Source organism: Protomyctophum parallelum (genome assembly GCF_964188405.1).
Source record: "Protomyctophum parallelum genome assembly, chromosome: 3".
NCBI classification, from domain to species: domain Eukaryota; kingdom Metazoa; phylum Chordata; class Actinopteri; order Myctophiformes; family Myctophidae; genus Protomyctophum; species Protomyctophum parallelum.
In genome coordinates, this window is record NC_139698.1 from 19,955,905 (window position 1) to 19,971,310 (window position 15,406).

A 15,406-nucleotide genomic window follows, 5' to 3' on the forward strand; every position below is an offset into this window, starting at 1 on the left:
CTACCAGATTCCCGCGTTTTGCGAAAACCGACTGCACAGTTCAGTCAGAACTGCTATTTTTGGTGGAAGAAGAATAAGGAGAAAGAAAAAAAACACAAAAAAATAAGTGACCAAAGTCACTTTGTGACTTCTTGGTCTCTTAATAATTGTAACAATAGTTATAGTATATGGTCATAATCTATTCCATTAATATTGGGTGTATGCAAAGCCATAGAACTGCACTTTATATCCATCTTCAACCGCTTATCCGTAGTCGGGTCGCGGGGGGGCATGAGCAACAGCTCCACCAGAAAGCTCCAGACTAGCCTTCTCCCCACACCAACATTTCTTTGAGCCACCCAACCGTGGGTAACAGTGAAGCTGATGATGCATAATCAGCAATACATGGTTATTGTTTTTATTTTATTTTAGTGAGACTTTCACTCCAGTATGTTGGCTATGTCATTCATAATAACAACATAAGGGAGATACAACAGGAAACAAACAGATACTTTAAAAACAATATACAACAATGATTTGATTCTGCAAATTCATGGCGAATCAATTTTTACAAAAGTCGAAGTGCACCCTAACATTACATTGATTGATTGGTTCCTTTTTAAGTCCAACTATAAAGTGACCCGTATTGAACATAATAGAAAAGACATGTTGAGTTCCACAGATAGGAGCCCTGCTGAAGTAACCTCGCGTCACCAGGCTTTCCACCTCGGAGGAAAACCTGGTCTGTGTTCCAAAATCGCCATGTGAACCGGTCTGGAGCGGATGGTAACCACAAGGCGGAAATAAGAAAGTACCCATTCATAGTACTGATTCCGCCTTGTGGTTTCCTGCCAGATGACTACAAATCATTGACTACAACATGACGGAAGTTACCATCCGCTCCTGACCGGATGATAAAAACACGAAATGGAATGCTGCCCAGGCAAGCGCTGAAGTGAGTTTTGACTTTTGACAAGACAATCTTAACCACGTGAACCCTATAAGGAGTATATAAGCTGTCCCTATTCTAGGAGCAAACATTCAGCGAAAACATTTTGGTAAAGAGATCTGGTGCAGAGGGAGAAAAAGAGGGGCCCTATAGTCTAGACCCCTGGGGGACTCCGCGGTCAACAAAGTAAGTAGGTTTAAGTCAGGGGCCCTCCACGTTTTTCAGGCCAAGGACCTCTTAAATATCTGAGAGAGATGAAGCAGGGACCCAGCACTATACACATATTGTATAAAAATGTGTTGCATTTGCAGATTACACTTTTTCCTTGGTTTAATAGATAGCTTCAGCTGCAACTGTCAAGCATTGTGTTGGATTCATGTTTTTTCAGACAGATTTAACCACCTAAACTACACTTAATACCTAGCTACGTATCTCTTTGCCGAAGTTAGCCAATCTACAATCTCACAACGCCTTTGACTAAAGTTCTCCTCAGAAAAGGGACGCTATAAGGTTCAAGTAGTTAATGCAAAAAAAATATCCTATCACAAGATTTGGTGGTCCCCCCTGTAGTAACTCTGAGGACCCCTAGGGGTCCCGGACCCCTTGTTGACTCCTGGTTTATGTGGTTAAAAGGGAGTCAGTTAATGTTACTTTTCCAACTTCACCATATCAGCTTAAACAAATCATTTCACTGTACAGTTATACAGTAAACACTATACATTACGGCTGCACTGAAAATAATTATGGGTTTTCAGCGAGACCTCTATAAACTACATACCATCGAAATGGCTCATTTCACATGCATTTGTAATAAGGTGTTGTGAAGCAGAAAAAGACCATTCCATGTGCACAAACTAGGGCTGCAACTATCAATCTTATCGATTATTATTTTTCTATATATCAACAAATCGATTAACCATCAAAGCGTTAAATTATACTTCGTCGCACAATGGCGTTGAGCAGAAATAGTGTAAATAGCTGATCTACAAGCAGAGCTTGTAGGTCTGCTATTTTCAATTTAAAAGAAAAACATATTTGAAACCTTTTGCCTATAAGCATTTGCCCATCAATTGCATTTAATTAGTTATATTAGTTATATTATGTTTTTCATAATCAATTGATTAGTTCAATCAACTGTCGAGCTGACTTGATTTTCCCTAGTGCAGATCATCGCAATCACTCAGTCTCACTGGGAAGATCACTGGAACGTTATAGTGTTGTGTGATTAAATTCAATATTTCTTCACGCAAAAGTGAATATTAGAACGTGGTGGTATACAAAACAGCATAGTAAATAGTAGCAGACCATTGTAGAGGTGCCCAGATGGACCCTAGGTCCAAATCCACATCCATGTCGAGGAACTCTCCTTCAACCAACCGTCCCGGGTGCGACTTGCCACAGAATGCCTGGGTCAACCTCAACAGACTTCGCTCTGGAGTAGCTATACCTGTCACGTGATTGGAGTCAGTCTGCCACTGACCTCTGTGAATGTGTATAAAACCACAGGCTGTTGAACACATCATCGATGAATGAATCATGCCCAGTCTTCAAGTCAGCGGCCTGATGGAACTGGACGATGATACCACTCCTTGGCTGATGTCCAAATTGCGTACATGTGTAGCCCTACACCAGGGTTAATTGCGGCCATTTGCGGCCCGCGGAGCGCCCCCTTGTGGCCCCTGGAAGAATTTTAAAAAAGAGAGAGGGTGTCCCAGATATAAATGGCATCAAATGGGGGGCAGTAGCCTATGCATGTGAAACTGGGCATCCTTTAAAAAAAAAAAATCAGGGCAAGACCTCGACCTTGCGCGTGCGGACTCGGCCCCCAGCCTGGTACCCTAGTCAAAATATGGCCCTTAAGGAAAATTAATTGGGGAACCCTGCCCTACACGAACGAACAGGCCATGTACTGTATTATACAGCAGGTGTTACATTGTGTCACGCAGAACAAAATATCCTGTCCTTACAGTTGTCTCTACTGTAGATAAACCAGATGCTACACATGAACTCAGCACATGTTACAAGTGACAAAAAACAAACAAACCAAAATGTTGGTAAAATGGTAACAGGGTAGGTGGACAGATCAGTGGGCAGATCAGTGTTAAATTGGCTATTTTTCCCCAAATGTTAAAAAAATATATATATTTGGAAAATGTTTTTTAAGTAAAGTATACAGTACATGATCAGAACATGCCTTGCATGTTCACATCATGTTATGTATACCGGTACTCTTTACATTACCATTTTTCAAATATAGTTTTTTTTTAAACATTTTGGACAAAACATGCACATTTTACATTGAGGTGCCCAGATGTCCCTAGTGCACAGTGCCACCTATCCTTGTATCCTGTCAAACATTGTGGTGGTATAACTATAACTGATTACTGTAGGTAGGGACTTGTACTGTACTCGGTTCCATTCTGATGCAACTACTAGACTACTTTTTTCAGTTTTCAATGACACACATGTCCTTCCCTTTATGTCTTCTGGCTCATTAAAACCAGGAGAAACGGGAAGGCAAGGAGAATGTAATAAATTACTAGTGGGCGGTTAGTGTTAATAAAGTGACCCCTTGACTGGACTGTCACACCTCACATGAGGCAAATCACAAGATGACAGTATTAAGGCATTGTTGAAATGTAGCCACACTGCTTAAACACACATGTTCTGTGTAGTGGAAGGTAAACATTTGAATTTCAACATTTTTGAAATGTTTTTGAAATATGATTGTAACACGAGCAAACGAAAAAAAGGAAAAAAAAAGAAAAAAGTTGAATTGATTTTGAATCTTTTGTGCCAGAATCCATTATTGAAAAAGATTTCCAGGTAATTGAACTGCATCCATTCAAACCCAGGATCAGCATACTGTAGGAACAGTCTGTCTGTTATTATATTATTTATCTGTATCAGTAATAAAGAAAACATATCATGTGCGGCCGGACATTGTCTTTTTTCTTCTGTGGGGAATATATGTTATTCATTGTTTCTGTATCGTAATAATAACCATCAACCACTCTTGCCTTTGAATCGGCTTGGGTAACTAAGATGCAAAGTGTCTTTTCACCAGTGGGTGACGGCTGGGTGACGGCTGGCAGATGTCTGCTGTGAATCATACAAGACATACAAGTATTTTTAAGGGAAAACGGAACAGATTTTCTCATCCCTTTTCTGGCTGCAGCAGGCCCCTCTCACATACTTGGACTTTGACCGCTATTATAAATGGCTATAGGTGAGTCGAGAAGGTGAGGACCAGTGTAGCATATTGACACTAAAAGAGGTGACATAAACTAACAAAAAGTCTTTACCACAGTATACACAGCTGAATCCGGGGGACACTGTGACGGCGCAAAAAAAAAAGTCCATGACCGCGTGTCCCCTGAGATGCCACCGCCATGCTTCAGCAGTCGAGCTGGCCCACTGCAGCCGAATCAACCGTGCACCCGATTGCTCCTGCACTTACCCAACCGGACCGTCCTATATCGTCTTCCGGAGAAGGAGAGAGTATACCCGTCCAGGGTGAATATCTTTGGTCCGACACGCAATAGTCCGACACACAACCCCCCCAAAACCAAAAAGTGCAGCGAGTCTTAACCGGGCCACGTATGTCAGAGCCACGGGTGAGTCTTAACCGGCCACGTGTGTGTCTTAACGAGACACATCTATGTCAGTCAGAGCCACAGGTGAGTCTGTGTCTTAACCGGCCACGTATGTGTCTTAACCGGCCACGTATGTGTCTTAACCGGCCACGTGTGTTGACTATTGTTATGTCGGACTAACGCATGCCCCCCCACCCGTCCACCACTCTCTCCCCCGTGCCTCTCAGTGTCTGAACCTGTAGGAGATGGGCAGCAGCAGGTTGTTCTTCTTGAGGGCCTGCACCCGGCTGAGCGTCTCCTCGTCCAGCGCCATGTAGCAGCGCCGGGCGTAGTCCAGCAGCTTCTCCTTGGACGGGTCGAACTCGCCCACCTCGGCCACCTTCTCCGGCGCCACGAGCAGCAGCTCGGCGATGGGCGTGGTGGAGGCCACGGTGTTGCGGTCCACGCCGTGGAGCTGGAAGGCCTTGGACATGTTCTTCAGCCGCTGGTAGGTCAGCAGGATCTTCTTGTAGCGGAACAGCACTCCCGCGGCGTCTTTCACTGCGGGCGGGTGGGGGCGAGAGTGAGAGGTGAGCAAAGGATTGTTAATGGACACACTGGAAAGTGTTAACCCAGACTCTACAAATGCCTTCCAAATTAGTAGTTCTCAAACTTTTTCGTGCCAAGGGCCCCAGAAATGATATGTATTTGGCCACCATGTGAAAATGTTTGTGCCAGGGACCCCTCAGAAGAGAATATTTGTGTGTTAAAATAACGCTTTCAAGATTTTTTTTCTCTCCCAGAAATAGTTACGCGCTGTGAGCTTGTAGGCCTATTTTTGAGAACCACTCTTCTGAACCACTATTGTTAATCCTAAGAATTTTCTGAAAAACATGTTGCTGTATATACAGTATATAATAGCTATATAGAATATGACACAAAATGTATTATTTTAAGGTATCACAGAGTTAATGTTATTACTCATACTGAATGAAAGCGCTAACATACTCTATTTAATCCATTCTGTATTTATGTTATACTTTAGCTATTGAAAAATAGCAGATCTACAAGGTCTGCTATTGAAAAATGCAAATTTGGAATATATACTGTATTCTTTCAGAGCAAACGTTTTTTAACTAAAATCTTTGCTCCTGGGGGGGTCCCTGGAACAACATATTTTCAGATGGGGTTCAGAGGCCGAATACAGATATTCCTTGACATGAAAAGGTTTGAGCACCACCGACATAGAAACATAGGGTTTTCCAGAAAACTGTCAAGATTTAGGCCTCTTTTAGACGGCAACCATCTCCATATAACACGTCAAAGTCCCGTTGCGTTCTCATTTTTTTGGACCATTTACACGAGAACGCACACTTGAATGAACACGCTACAAAGTGCATGCATATATATGCCAGGTCGCTAGGTGGCGCGTGTCCTTGTGGGGTCCGTGTGACGCAGTGCTTATATAAACCATAGACATAAGTCACGCATGCGTAGAACTACTTCCGTTCTACTACACAGGAAGTAAACAAACGTTGCGTAAATAACCCTTAGTAACCCTAGTAACCGCATCATCAACCGTATTATATGTATACTAATACAATAAACAATCAAACAATACATGAATAATAAGTGTACCGTGGTCCTCATCACACCTCCAGCAAACCGGACTATCCGACATGGTTGTTGTTGTTCATTTCCCCTAGCAACTGACGCATGCCTATGACACCAAGTAAAAACGTAGGACACGGGGCGAGCCGAGCTGACGTAAGCCATGATGTCACAAGTTTTGCGGATCCACCGTTTTGCCTGTTTACATGGTGACCATAGGAAACGGCGTTCTCAAAGATTTCCACTCTGGGAGGTGGTTTCACTTTGTTGCGTTTTCACCTCCTGAGAACACGGTTCTCGTCTAAATGACAGCAGCAAACGATACTTTATTTTGCCGTTTTATATGAACACCATCCTCATGTAAATAGCACCTTAGAAGACATTTTGTAGAATCGGTCTCGGTCGAAATGGGTTAACAAACTGTGAAGAGGATGGGTTGAAAAAATGCAATACTATAGTATAAAATAGTTGGTCAAACACACACACACACACACACCTCGTTGTCGCTCCCTGCGGACCTGGAAGATCCGCCTCCGCTTTAGCGGGTGCTGGTTGTTGTTGATGGCGTCCGACATCACTTCCTCCCCTGAAACGATCCCCTCCTCCTCCAGATAGTTGTCGTGGTCCAGGTACTCGTCGGATTCTCCCAGCAGTGACAGAGGATCTGGAGAGATAAGAGAGAGCGACAGAGTACAAATCAGGCTTTATAGGCTGTAGTGTGTCCACTGACTCCAGCGACACTGAGAGGGAGGAAAACGCCTGAAAGATCTAATCGCGAGGATCTTCTTGGCATCCCACATGCGGAACGCCGTGGCTCCGGTTGGTGGAGATAGTGCTCGAATTTTGCAATTAAGTATCAATACTGCAATGTAGAGAATATATGTAGCTTTTAGCGTAGGTTCAATAAGGAAGATCTTAACCAACGCGTTCAGCACTATCGTGGCTCATCATTATCTGTTCTCAAATCCTAGCAATTTGCAGCAGCCAATCAGGTGATTTGACTCCGCCTTTAAATATCTCTGCCTCTGACACTTCTCCATTCTCCTTTCAGTCTGCAACAATCAACCCACCTCCATCCCCAACTCCACCTTTCCATCTAGTGTTGAGAAGGAAGGAGGTTCATCTGCTCAGCTGCCACCACCAGCGTCTAGACTCCAATGCTCCAATGGGGGGTTCTCCCTATTAAAAGCTAATCTTATTCAATAAATGCAATTGGAGTCTAATCGCCAAAATAATGCTCTGCCATAATTTTGCCTTTGCCATTTTGCTAAACTGCTGCCAAATCTCTCCTTGCTAAACTGCTGCCAAAATCTTTCCAATAAACATTTGCTTATTCCATATTGGTGTAATCTCTCCTTTATTGAAAGAAAAAAAAAAGAAAAAAAGACAAGTAAAATAATGTACTTGGTTAAAGGTAAAAAAACTAATTGCCATCAAAAATACACTTAAAGTAGCCAAAGTAAAAGTACTCATTATAAATGTGGGTATGTTTTCAGCCTGATCAGAACCTCATTGACTTCCATTAAGTCTGACTCGTCTACTGCGATGGGTCAGTAATGCTCCACTGGAACAATCTTCTTCCGCTTTCAATTACCTCTCTTTCAGGACTTCCCTGTATTATTCACATCTCCAAACAACCTGTGTTCATGCTTCTAATACTGCTTGCACACATGTTTACCTCTAACTTTGACACATCATCACTATAGTACATTATCACTATAGTACTCTTTTCTCCATTATTTCCTTCCTTCAACCACCCCCGGTTGAAGGGGAGCAAGCTAACTGTACCTGTATGTGTACTGTATGTCCTGTGTCTTTGTGCGAGAGACAGCGAAATGCCTTCACGACGTACGATGTACGTCGCGACGTATATTTTTCCGTCGCAACGTATATTCGAGTACGTCCTGGCGTAAATATCAATTCGTCCCGGCAGAACGGACTCGTCGCGGCTATATCTACCCGTTTGCGACCTAGTAGTTTGACTATTCTTTTACGTCGCGACAGAACGGGACACGTCAAGGCTATATCTACCCTTCTCGACGTAAAAGGTAATTCGTTGTGGCGTGTGTGGACTCGTCGCAACAGAACGGAACTCGTCGCGGCTATATCTACCCGTTTGCGACGTAATAGTTTGACTTTGTTATATGCCCGGTGCCCTGCGCGGTGCCCTGCGCTGCCCTAAGCCCACCGCGTGCACCTTGCCGGTCCGCCCTGCGCCCTGTGGCCTGGCACGTGTGCACGTGTGCCAGGCCACCGCGTGCACCTTGCCGGTCCGTGGAGCCCTTCGCCGTCCCCAGGCGACCCTGCGTTCCAGAGCTGTCACCCATGCCCACCGAAAATAGCAGATCTACCAGCTCCTCTCCTACATACGGGATGGCCCGACCCGCGTCTGTGGACCCCTGGGGGGGTGTGTGTGTGAGCGTCTGAGCTCCTATCTGTGTGCCTCCCCCCCCCCCCCACCCCATGTGGACCCTTGCAGGGGGGGGGGGTCGGGGGGTCCCCCTATGCACTTTGTGTAGATGCTGCGTATCGCCTCATACTGAAAAAATTACTATTTTACGCACAGCGCAAGGCAATATGTGATTACGATCGTCCTTCTGGGGGGGGTAGATAACCTACCCTGGCCAACACAATAGATAACCTACAAGGACATATGAATTTAATTTATATACACGGCTATATTAATTTAGCCGATCATCAAAGCTCACCGCGCTCGTATAGCGCATTGACTGTCTGTCTGTCTGTCTGTCTGTCTGTCTGTCTGTCTGTCTGTCTGTCTGTCTGTCTGTCTGTCTGTCTGTCTGTCTGTCTGTGTCTCAATGACTTGCCTTAGGCGGATAATATAGACTACAAGTACTTTATTAAAGTAAAGTAAAAGAGTGAGTTCTCATTGCGTTCTCTGCGTCGTAGCGCATGCAGATAGGCAGATAGGGGGGGGGGGGCAGTTCTATAGGCAAGGGCAGAAGGTTCCTATAACGACAGTGGGTGCGTGCCCACCTTAGAGTAGCCTATATATTTTAAGGCACCCGCCCCGCAACTTATTATTATTGGCTTATTATTTTGCCACCAGCGGAGTTGACGGTTGACGCCGTTGTCTAGTATAGACTATAGGCCTGTGCCAGGATGATTTTAAATAAATATGTCTCTGTCTCTGCGTCTCTAGAGCTATAACATATATACTGTAGCACACATCATGTGTGACACATGTGCACACACACACACACACACACACACACACACACACACACACACACACACACACACACACACACACACACACACACACACACCGAGTACTAAGTATAAGTAGCATATAGGGTACGGCTCTAAAAACATTAAATACTGCGGGAGCATTACACTAAACAAAGTTGGATTTGTACATTGCAGAAACGTAACATAACGTAAGTGTTCTTATTATTGTCCGTCTGGGTTTTATAATGCAGTGTGAGTCCGCTCCGCGATAGCCGATCTGCAAGCTCACAACGCGTTGCGCTGATTGACAGTGCACGTGCAGCAGCTACTGTATAAAATTATATTTAAGTAGGCTACTTTTTTGTGTGACGTCTGTGTGTTATTGACTTCTTGTTCCTTAATGTGCAGGTTTATCAGAGCGATATAGTGCAGCTGTGAGTGAGTAGGCCTATAGCTGCTGCTGCTGCGTCCGTGCACCAATAGAGCAACCGCGGCAGCGGCACGTATGCTTGAAATATTAAATAAAAATAGTAGTATTAGCCTACTTAAATAACAAGCAGCTGATCTACAATTGACAATTTGACATGTCATTGCGTCGTATTCTGTCTTTCTTTCACGCACGCACGCACGCAGACATGTCACAGACCACCACATAACCATATTTGTATGGCCATATCGTTTATAGGCCTTATAGCTGAATAGCGCCGGCCGTCGGGGGTTCATTTGGTTCCAACCGTCCCATTATGGTCAACACTTATGATATGCTATTGCATTCTTCCAACTAAAGATTTAAATATTAATCTGAAAAAATGACATGGCACGGACTGGCTCAGAAAATCTCCCTGCATCATTATATCAAAACCAGGCCTATACTGAATGTAGGCAATTGAATTCCATGACTTTTGTTTCAATCAACTGAACTAGACCAATAAAATAGTAGGCTAGTATTTATGTTTTTCGTTAATAATAATGCATGCTAATTATTATTGAACGGTAAGTACGCTGGTATGTATACGCTATGGTACACTATAAGCTTGTAGATCTGTTTATTTTAAGCATGCCGCCGCATTCTGTCAGAATCTCGTGTGTGTTATTATTGAACCATTTCATTTCATGTCTGTCTGTCTGTCTGTCTGTCTGTCTGTCTGTCTGTCTGTCTGTCTGTCTGTCTGTCTGTCTGTCTGTCTGTCTGTCTGTCGGCATCTGATCTACAAGCTCACGCATCGCAGCGGACAGCGGTTGATTATCGCTGGGCCGCAGCGGGTCTATATCGCCTAATGTATCATACAGCGAATGAAAGCAAACGTGTGTGTGTGTGTGTGTGTGTGTGTGTGTGTGTGTGTGTGTGTGTGTGTGTGTGTGTGTGTGTGTGTGTGTGTGTGTGTGTGTGTGTGTGTGTGTGTGTGTGTGTGTGTGTGTGTGTGTGTGTGTGTCGCGTGTGCGTGTGCGTGCGAACTTCATGACAGTGGTGCAGCATTACATTGTATTTTGATTTGAAATAAATAATGATGAATAGATGTCTATACTGTTGCTTGTGTGTGTGTTATGCTATAGGGTTAGCTGGAACACACGCCCTGTATGATCTGTGGTGCGCATCTACAAGCTCCAAGTGTTGCGTCCACATGCAGCGCGTTGTGAGCTTGCAGATCGTCGGTGCCCCACTATAGAGAGATGGTAGGGTAGTGCCCAAGCCTATTCCTATATGATCTGTGGCTATATTAAAGGCCTTTTATGTGATCTCACATAATGTGCGAGTCAGAGCTAACGTTACTCAATGATCATTTGCGTCTGATTGATATCACAGCACAGCGTGTGCTGAGAGAGAGAGAGAGAGAGAGAGGGGGGGGGGGGGGTGTATGCTCCGTTCATTGGCTCTATATGCCGTGCGAGACAGGATGATTTTAAATAAATATGTCTGTCTCTGCGTCTCTAGAGCTATAACATATAGCACACATGTGTGCACATGTGATGTGTGTGCGCGCGCACACACACACACACACACACACACACACACACACACACACACACACACACACACACACACACACACACACACACACACACACACACACACACACACATACACACACGAGATTCTGACTAAAATAAACAGATCTACAAGCTTATAGTGTACCTTAGCGTACATACCAGCGTACTTACCGTTCAATAATAATTAGCATGTATTATTATTAACGAAAAACATAAATACTAGCCTACTATTTTATTGGTCTATAGTTGTTTGAAACAAAATGGTTGCTGCTTCTGATTAGTTACTAACTTTATTAGACCAATTTAAAATAGTATTAGATGTTTTTCGTTAATAATAACTTATGCTAATTATTACTGAACCATTTTAGATGTTTATATTTCACCAACAGGCATGATAATGCATTTATACTGGCAGAATAGGCCAGTGGCCACCGGCCGGCGCAGTACGGCACAATCACAGCTCAGTCCATTTTAATATCATAGCGCAATTCCATGTTTATATACATCTGCTGGTGGGGGGTGCTGCTATATGTTGATTGCCCATTTGTATAACACATTATATAATATAGGTGCTTGTATGGTGCGTGTATATAATAGGCCTACATTTAAATGACCACATTTAACACACACACACACACACACACACACACACACACACACACACACACACACACACACACACACACACACACACACACACACACACACACACACACACACACACACACACACACACACACACACACACACACACACACACACTAGAGCCCTGCACGGGCCTAAAATATAGGGGCCCGTGGAGTTAAGGGACCGTCCGGCCCTAAGCCCGTTGGTACAGTCCAGAAACGGACGCCCGGAAGCCCAACATATTTTTATTTAATATTTCAAGCATACGTGCCGCTGCCGCGGTCGCTCTATTGGTGCACGGACGCAGCAGCAGCAGCTATAGGCCTACTCACTCACAGCTGCACTATATCGCTCTGATAAACCTGCACATTAAGGAACAAGAAGTCAATAACACACAGACGTCACACAAAAAAGTAGCCTACTTAAATATAATTTTATACAGTAGCTGCTGCACGTGCACTGTCAATCAGCGCAACGCGTTGTGAGCTTGCAGATCGGCTATCGCGGAGCGGACTCACACTGCATTATAAAACCCAGACGGACAATAATAAGAACACTTACGTTATGTTACGTTTCTGCAATGTACAAATCCAACTTTGTTTAGTGTAATGCTCCCGCAGTATTTAATGTTTTTAGAGCCGTACCCTATATGCTACTTATACTTAGTACTCGGTGTGTGTGTGTGTGTGTGTGTGTGTGTGTGTGTGTGTGTGTGTGTGTGTGTGTGTGTGTGTGTGTGTGTGCACATGTGTCACACATGATGTGTGCTACAGTATATATGTTATAGCTCTAGAGACGCAGAGACAGAGACATATTTATTTAAAATCATCCTGGCACAGGCCTATAGTCTATACTAGACAACGGCGTCAACCGTCAACTCCGCTGGTGGCAAAATAATAAGCCAATAATAATAAGTTGCGGGGCGGGTGCCTTAAAATATATAGGCTACTCTAAGGTGGGCACGCACCCACTGTCGTTATAGGAACCTTCTGCCCTTGCCTATAGAACTGCCCCCCCCCCCTATCTGCCTATCTGCATGCGCTACGACGCAGAGAACGCAATGAGAACTCACTCTTTTACTTTACTTTAATAAAGTACTTGTAGTCTATATTATCCGCCTAAGGCAAGTCATTGAGACACAGACAGACAGACAGACAGACAGACAGACAGACAGACAGACAGACAGACAGACAGACAGACAGACAGACAGACAGACAGACAGACAGACAGACAGACAGACAGACAGTCAATGCGCTATACGAGCGCGGTGAGCTTTGATGATCGGCTAAATTAATATAGCCGTGTATATAAATTAAATTCATATGTCCTTGTAGGTTATCTATTGTGTTGGCCAGGGTAGGTTATCTATTGTGTAGGCCAGCCCCCCCCCCCCCCCCCCCCAGAAGGACGATCGTAATCACATATTGCCTTGCGCTGTGCGTAAAATAGTAATTTTTTCAGTATGAGGCGATACGCAGCATCTACACAAAGTGCATAGGGGGACCCCCCGACCCCCCCCCCCCTGCAAGGGTCCACATGGGGTGGGGGGGGGGGGGAGGCACACAGATAGGAGCTCAGACGCTCACACACACACCCCCCCAGGGGTCCACAGACGCGGGTCGGGCCATCCCGTATGTAGGAGAGGAGCTGGTAGATCTGCTATTTTCGGTGGGCATGGGTGACAGCTCTGGAACGCAGGGTCGCCTGGGGACGGCGAAGGGCTCCACGGACCGGCAAGGTGCACGCGGTGGCCTGGCACACGTGCACACGTGCCAGGCCACAGGGCGCAGGGCGGACCGGCAAGGTGCACGCGGTGGGCGTAGGGCAGCGCAGGGCACCGCGCAGGGCACCGCGCACCGGGCATATAACAAAGTCAAACTATTACGTCGCAAACGGGTAGATATAGCCGCGACGAGTTCCGTTCTGTTGCGACGAGTCCACACACGCCACAACGAATTACCTTTTACGTCGAGAAGGGTAGATATAGCCGTGACGTGTCCCGTTCTGTCGCGACGTAAAAGAATAGTCAAACTACTAGGTCGCAAACGGGTAGATATAGCCGCGACGAGTCCGTTCTGCCGGGACGAATTGATATTTACGCCAGGACGTACTCGAATATACGTTGCGACGGAAAAATATACGTCGCGACGTACGTCGTACGTCGTGAAGGCATTTCGCTCCACCTGCTTTGTGCTGTATGTCATGTTGCACCTATGTGTCTTTAGTACTGTGTGTACTTGCACTGCTGTAATGTTGTCGTTGTATGTATAGGACCCCCTCTAAAATGAGATGTGGCATATCCTCTCAATAAAATTCTAAAAGCTTATGAAAAGTGACCTTGATAAGTGCAGCACCCTCTCAGGTTTTAACTTGAAATGCTCTGAGGCGGCTCGTATAATAAAAGGTGGGTCGCTTTTTAAAGCTGCTCAGAGGTAGCTGCCCCAGAGGTAGTGCCCCAGAACCAATGAAAACCATTCAAAAAGATGCGTAGTGGTTTAAATTGCATTGATTTGTTTTCTTCTTAGTAACAAGGTTTAAGTAAGTAAGTAAGTAAGTAAGTCAGCCTTGCCGAGCCATGTCATGAGGCCCAGCCGAGCCATGAGGCCCATAGGGGCAGGAGCCTATCTCCTGTTTCTGTAGTGTGAGGCAGCTCTGATGTACACCAAGTACACCCCCATGACGCTAGTATGTTGCATACCGTCAAAACGGTGGGTGGGTGTATCAGTGATCATACATGAAAAAAAAACAACGCACATCCTCTGCAGAATCACGAAAAAAAAGATGCAGGGGGTCACAGCACAGCAGCAATACTATACGACGTAATACAACCCAGTGGTCATACCTGGGCCTGCGTTGCTGTGTCTGCTCATGTCATTCATGGCCGCCCTGGCGCTGCCGCCGCCGCTGTTGTTGTTGGTGCTGCCGCCGGCCGTGCTGCCGGTACCGCCGTGACCCGTCAACAGGCCCTGGAACGCGTTCATAGAGGCAATCTGACTGGCTATCGGGCCGGAGGCGTGATTTTTGGGAGGCGCCATGGCTGCCGGAGCGGGCCTTCGCTGGACGAACTGGCGCGAGGGGAAATGCTGCTGCTGCATGTCCGACTTCTGTTGCTCTGTGATGGAGAAAGGCAAGTTCAAGTTGAAGACTTTGATATCCTTCATGAGACCTTTGGTTTATATACACACATCACATCACAGTGTAGGAGGTGAAGATCCTATATGCAATGGTGTATAGCTGTACTCAAGCAGACAACCATAATCTAAGAAACAGAAATGGGAGATCAGATGGATGCAGTGCAATTAAGCACACAAATGACTCACCAGCTGGCCGATCTTCCCCTCTTCTCGCCCTCCAGTTGAATCTCCTCGACTCATAGCCTGCAGGAGAGAGATCCAACACCAAGTTGACCAAAGTGCTTCACAGTAGACAAATAAACATGGCAAATTAAAAAAAGAAAAGAAAAAGAAAACAAGGAACATATAGC

The 15,406-nt window shown here is 45.2% G+C and overlaps 1 protein-coding gene across 4 annotated transcripts in view; it reads right to left on the reverse strand.

Moving 5' to 3' along the window:
• Positions 1-355: 355 nt before the first annotated feature.
• Positions 356-15,406, reverse strand: part of ccdc106a (coiled-coil domain containing 106a) — an 18,320-nt gene continuing 3,269 nt past the window's right edge. For all 4 annotated transcript variants that reach the window (XM_083760406.1, XM_083760404.1, XM_083760407.1 and 1 more), the window contains exons 5-8: positions 15,243-15,299; positions 14,765-15,034; positions 6,611-6,778; positions 356-5,064 (exon numbers count right to left, since the gene is read on the reverse strand). In XM_083760406.1, coding sequence (XP_083616532.1) covers positions 4,748-5,064; positions 6,611-6,778; positions 14,765-15,034; positions 15,243-15,299 — 812 coding nt within the window. In that variant the 3' untranslated portion in view covers positions 356-4,747. The remainder of the gene's footprint in view (positions 5,065-6,610; positions 6,779-14,764; positions 15,035-15,242; positions 15,300-15,406) is intronic.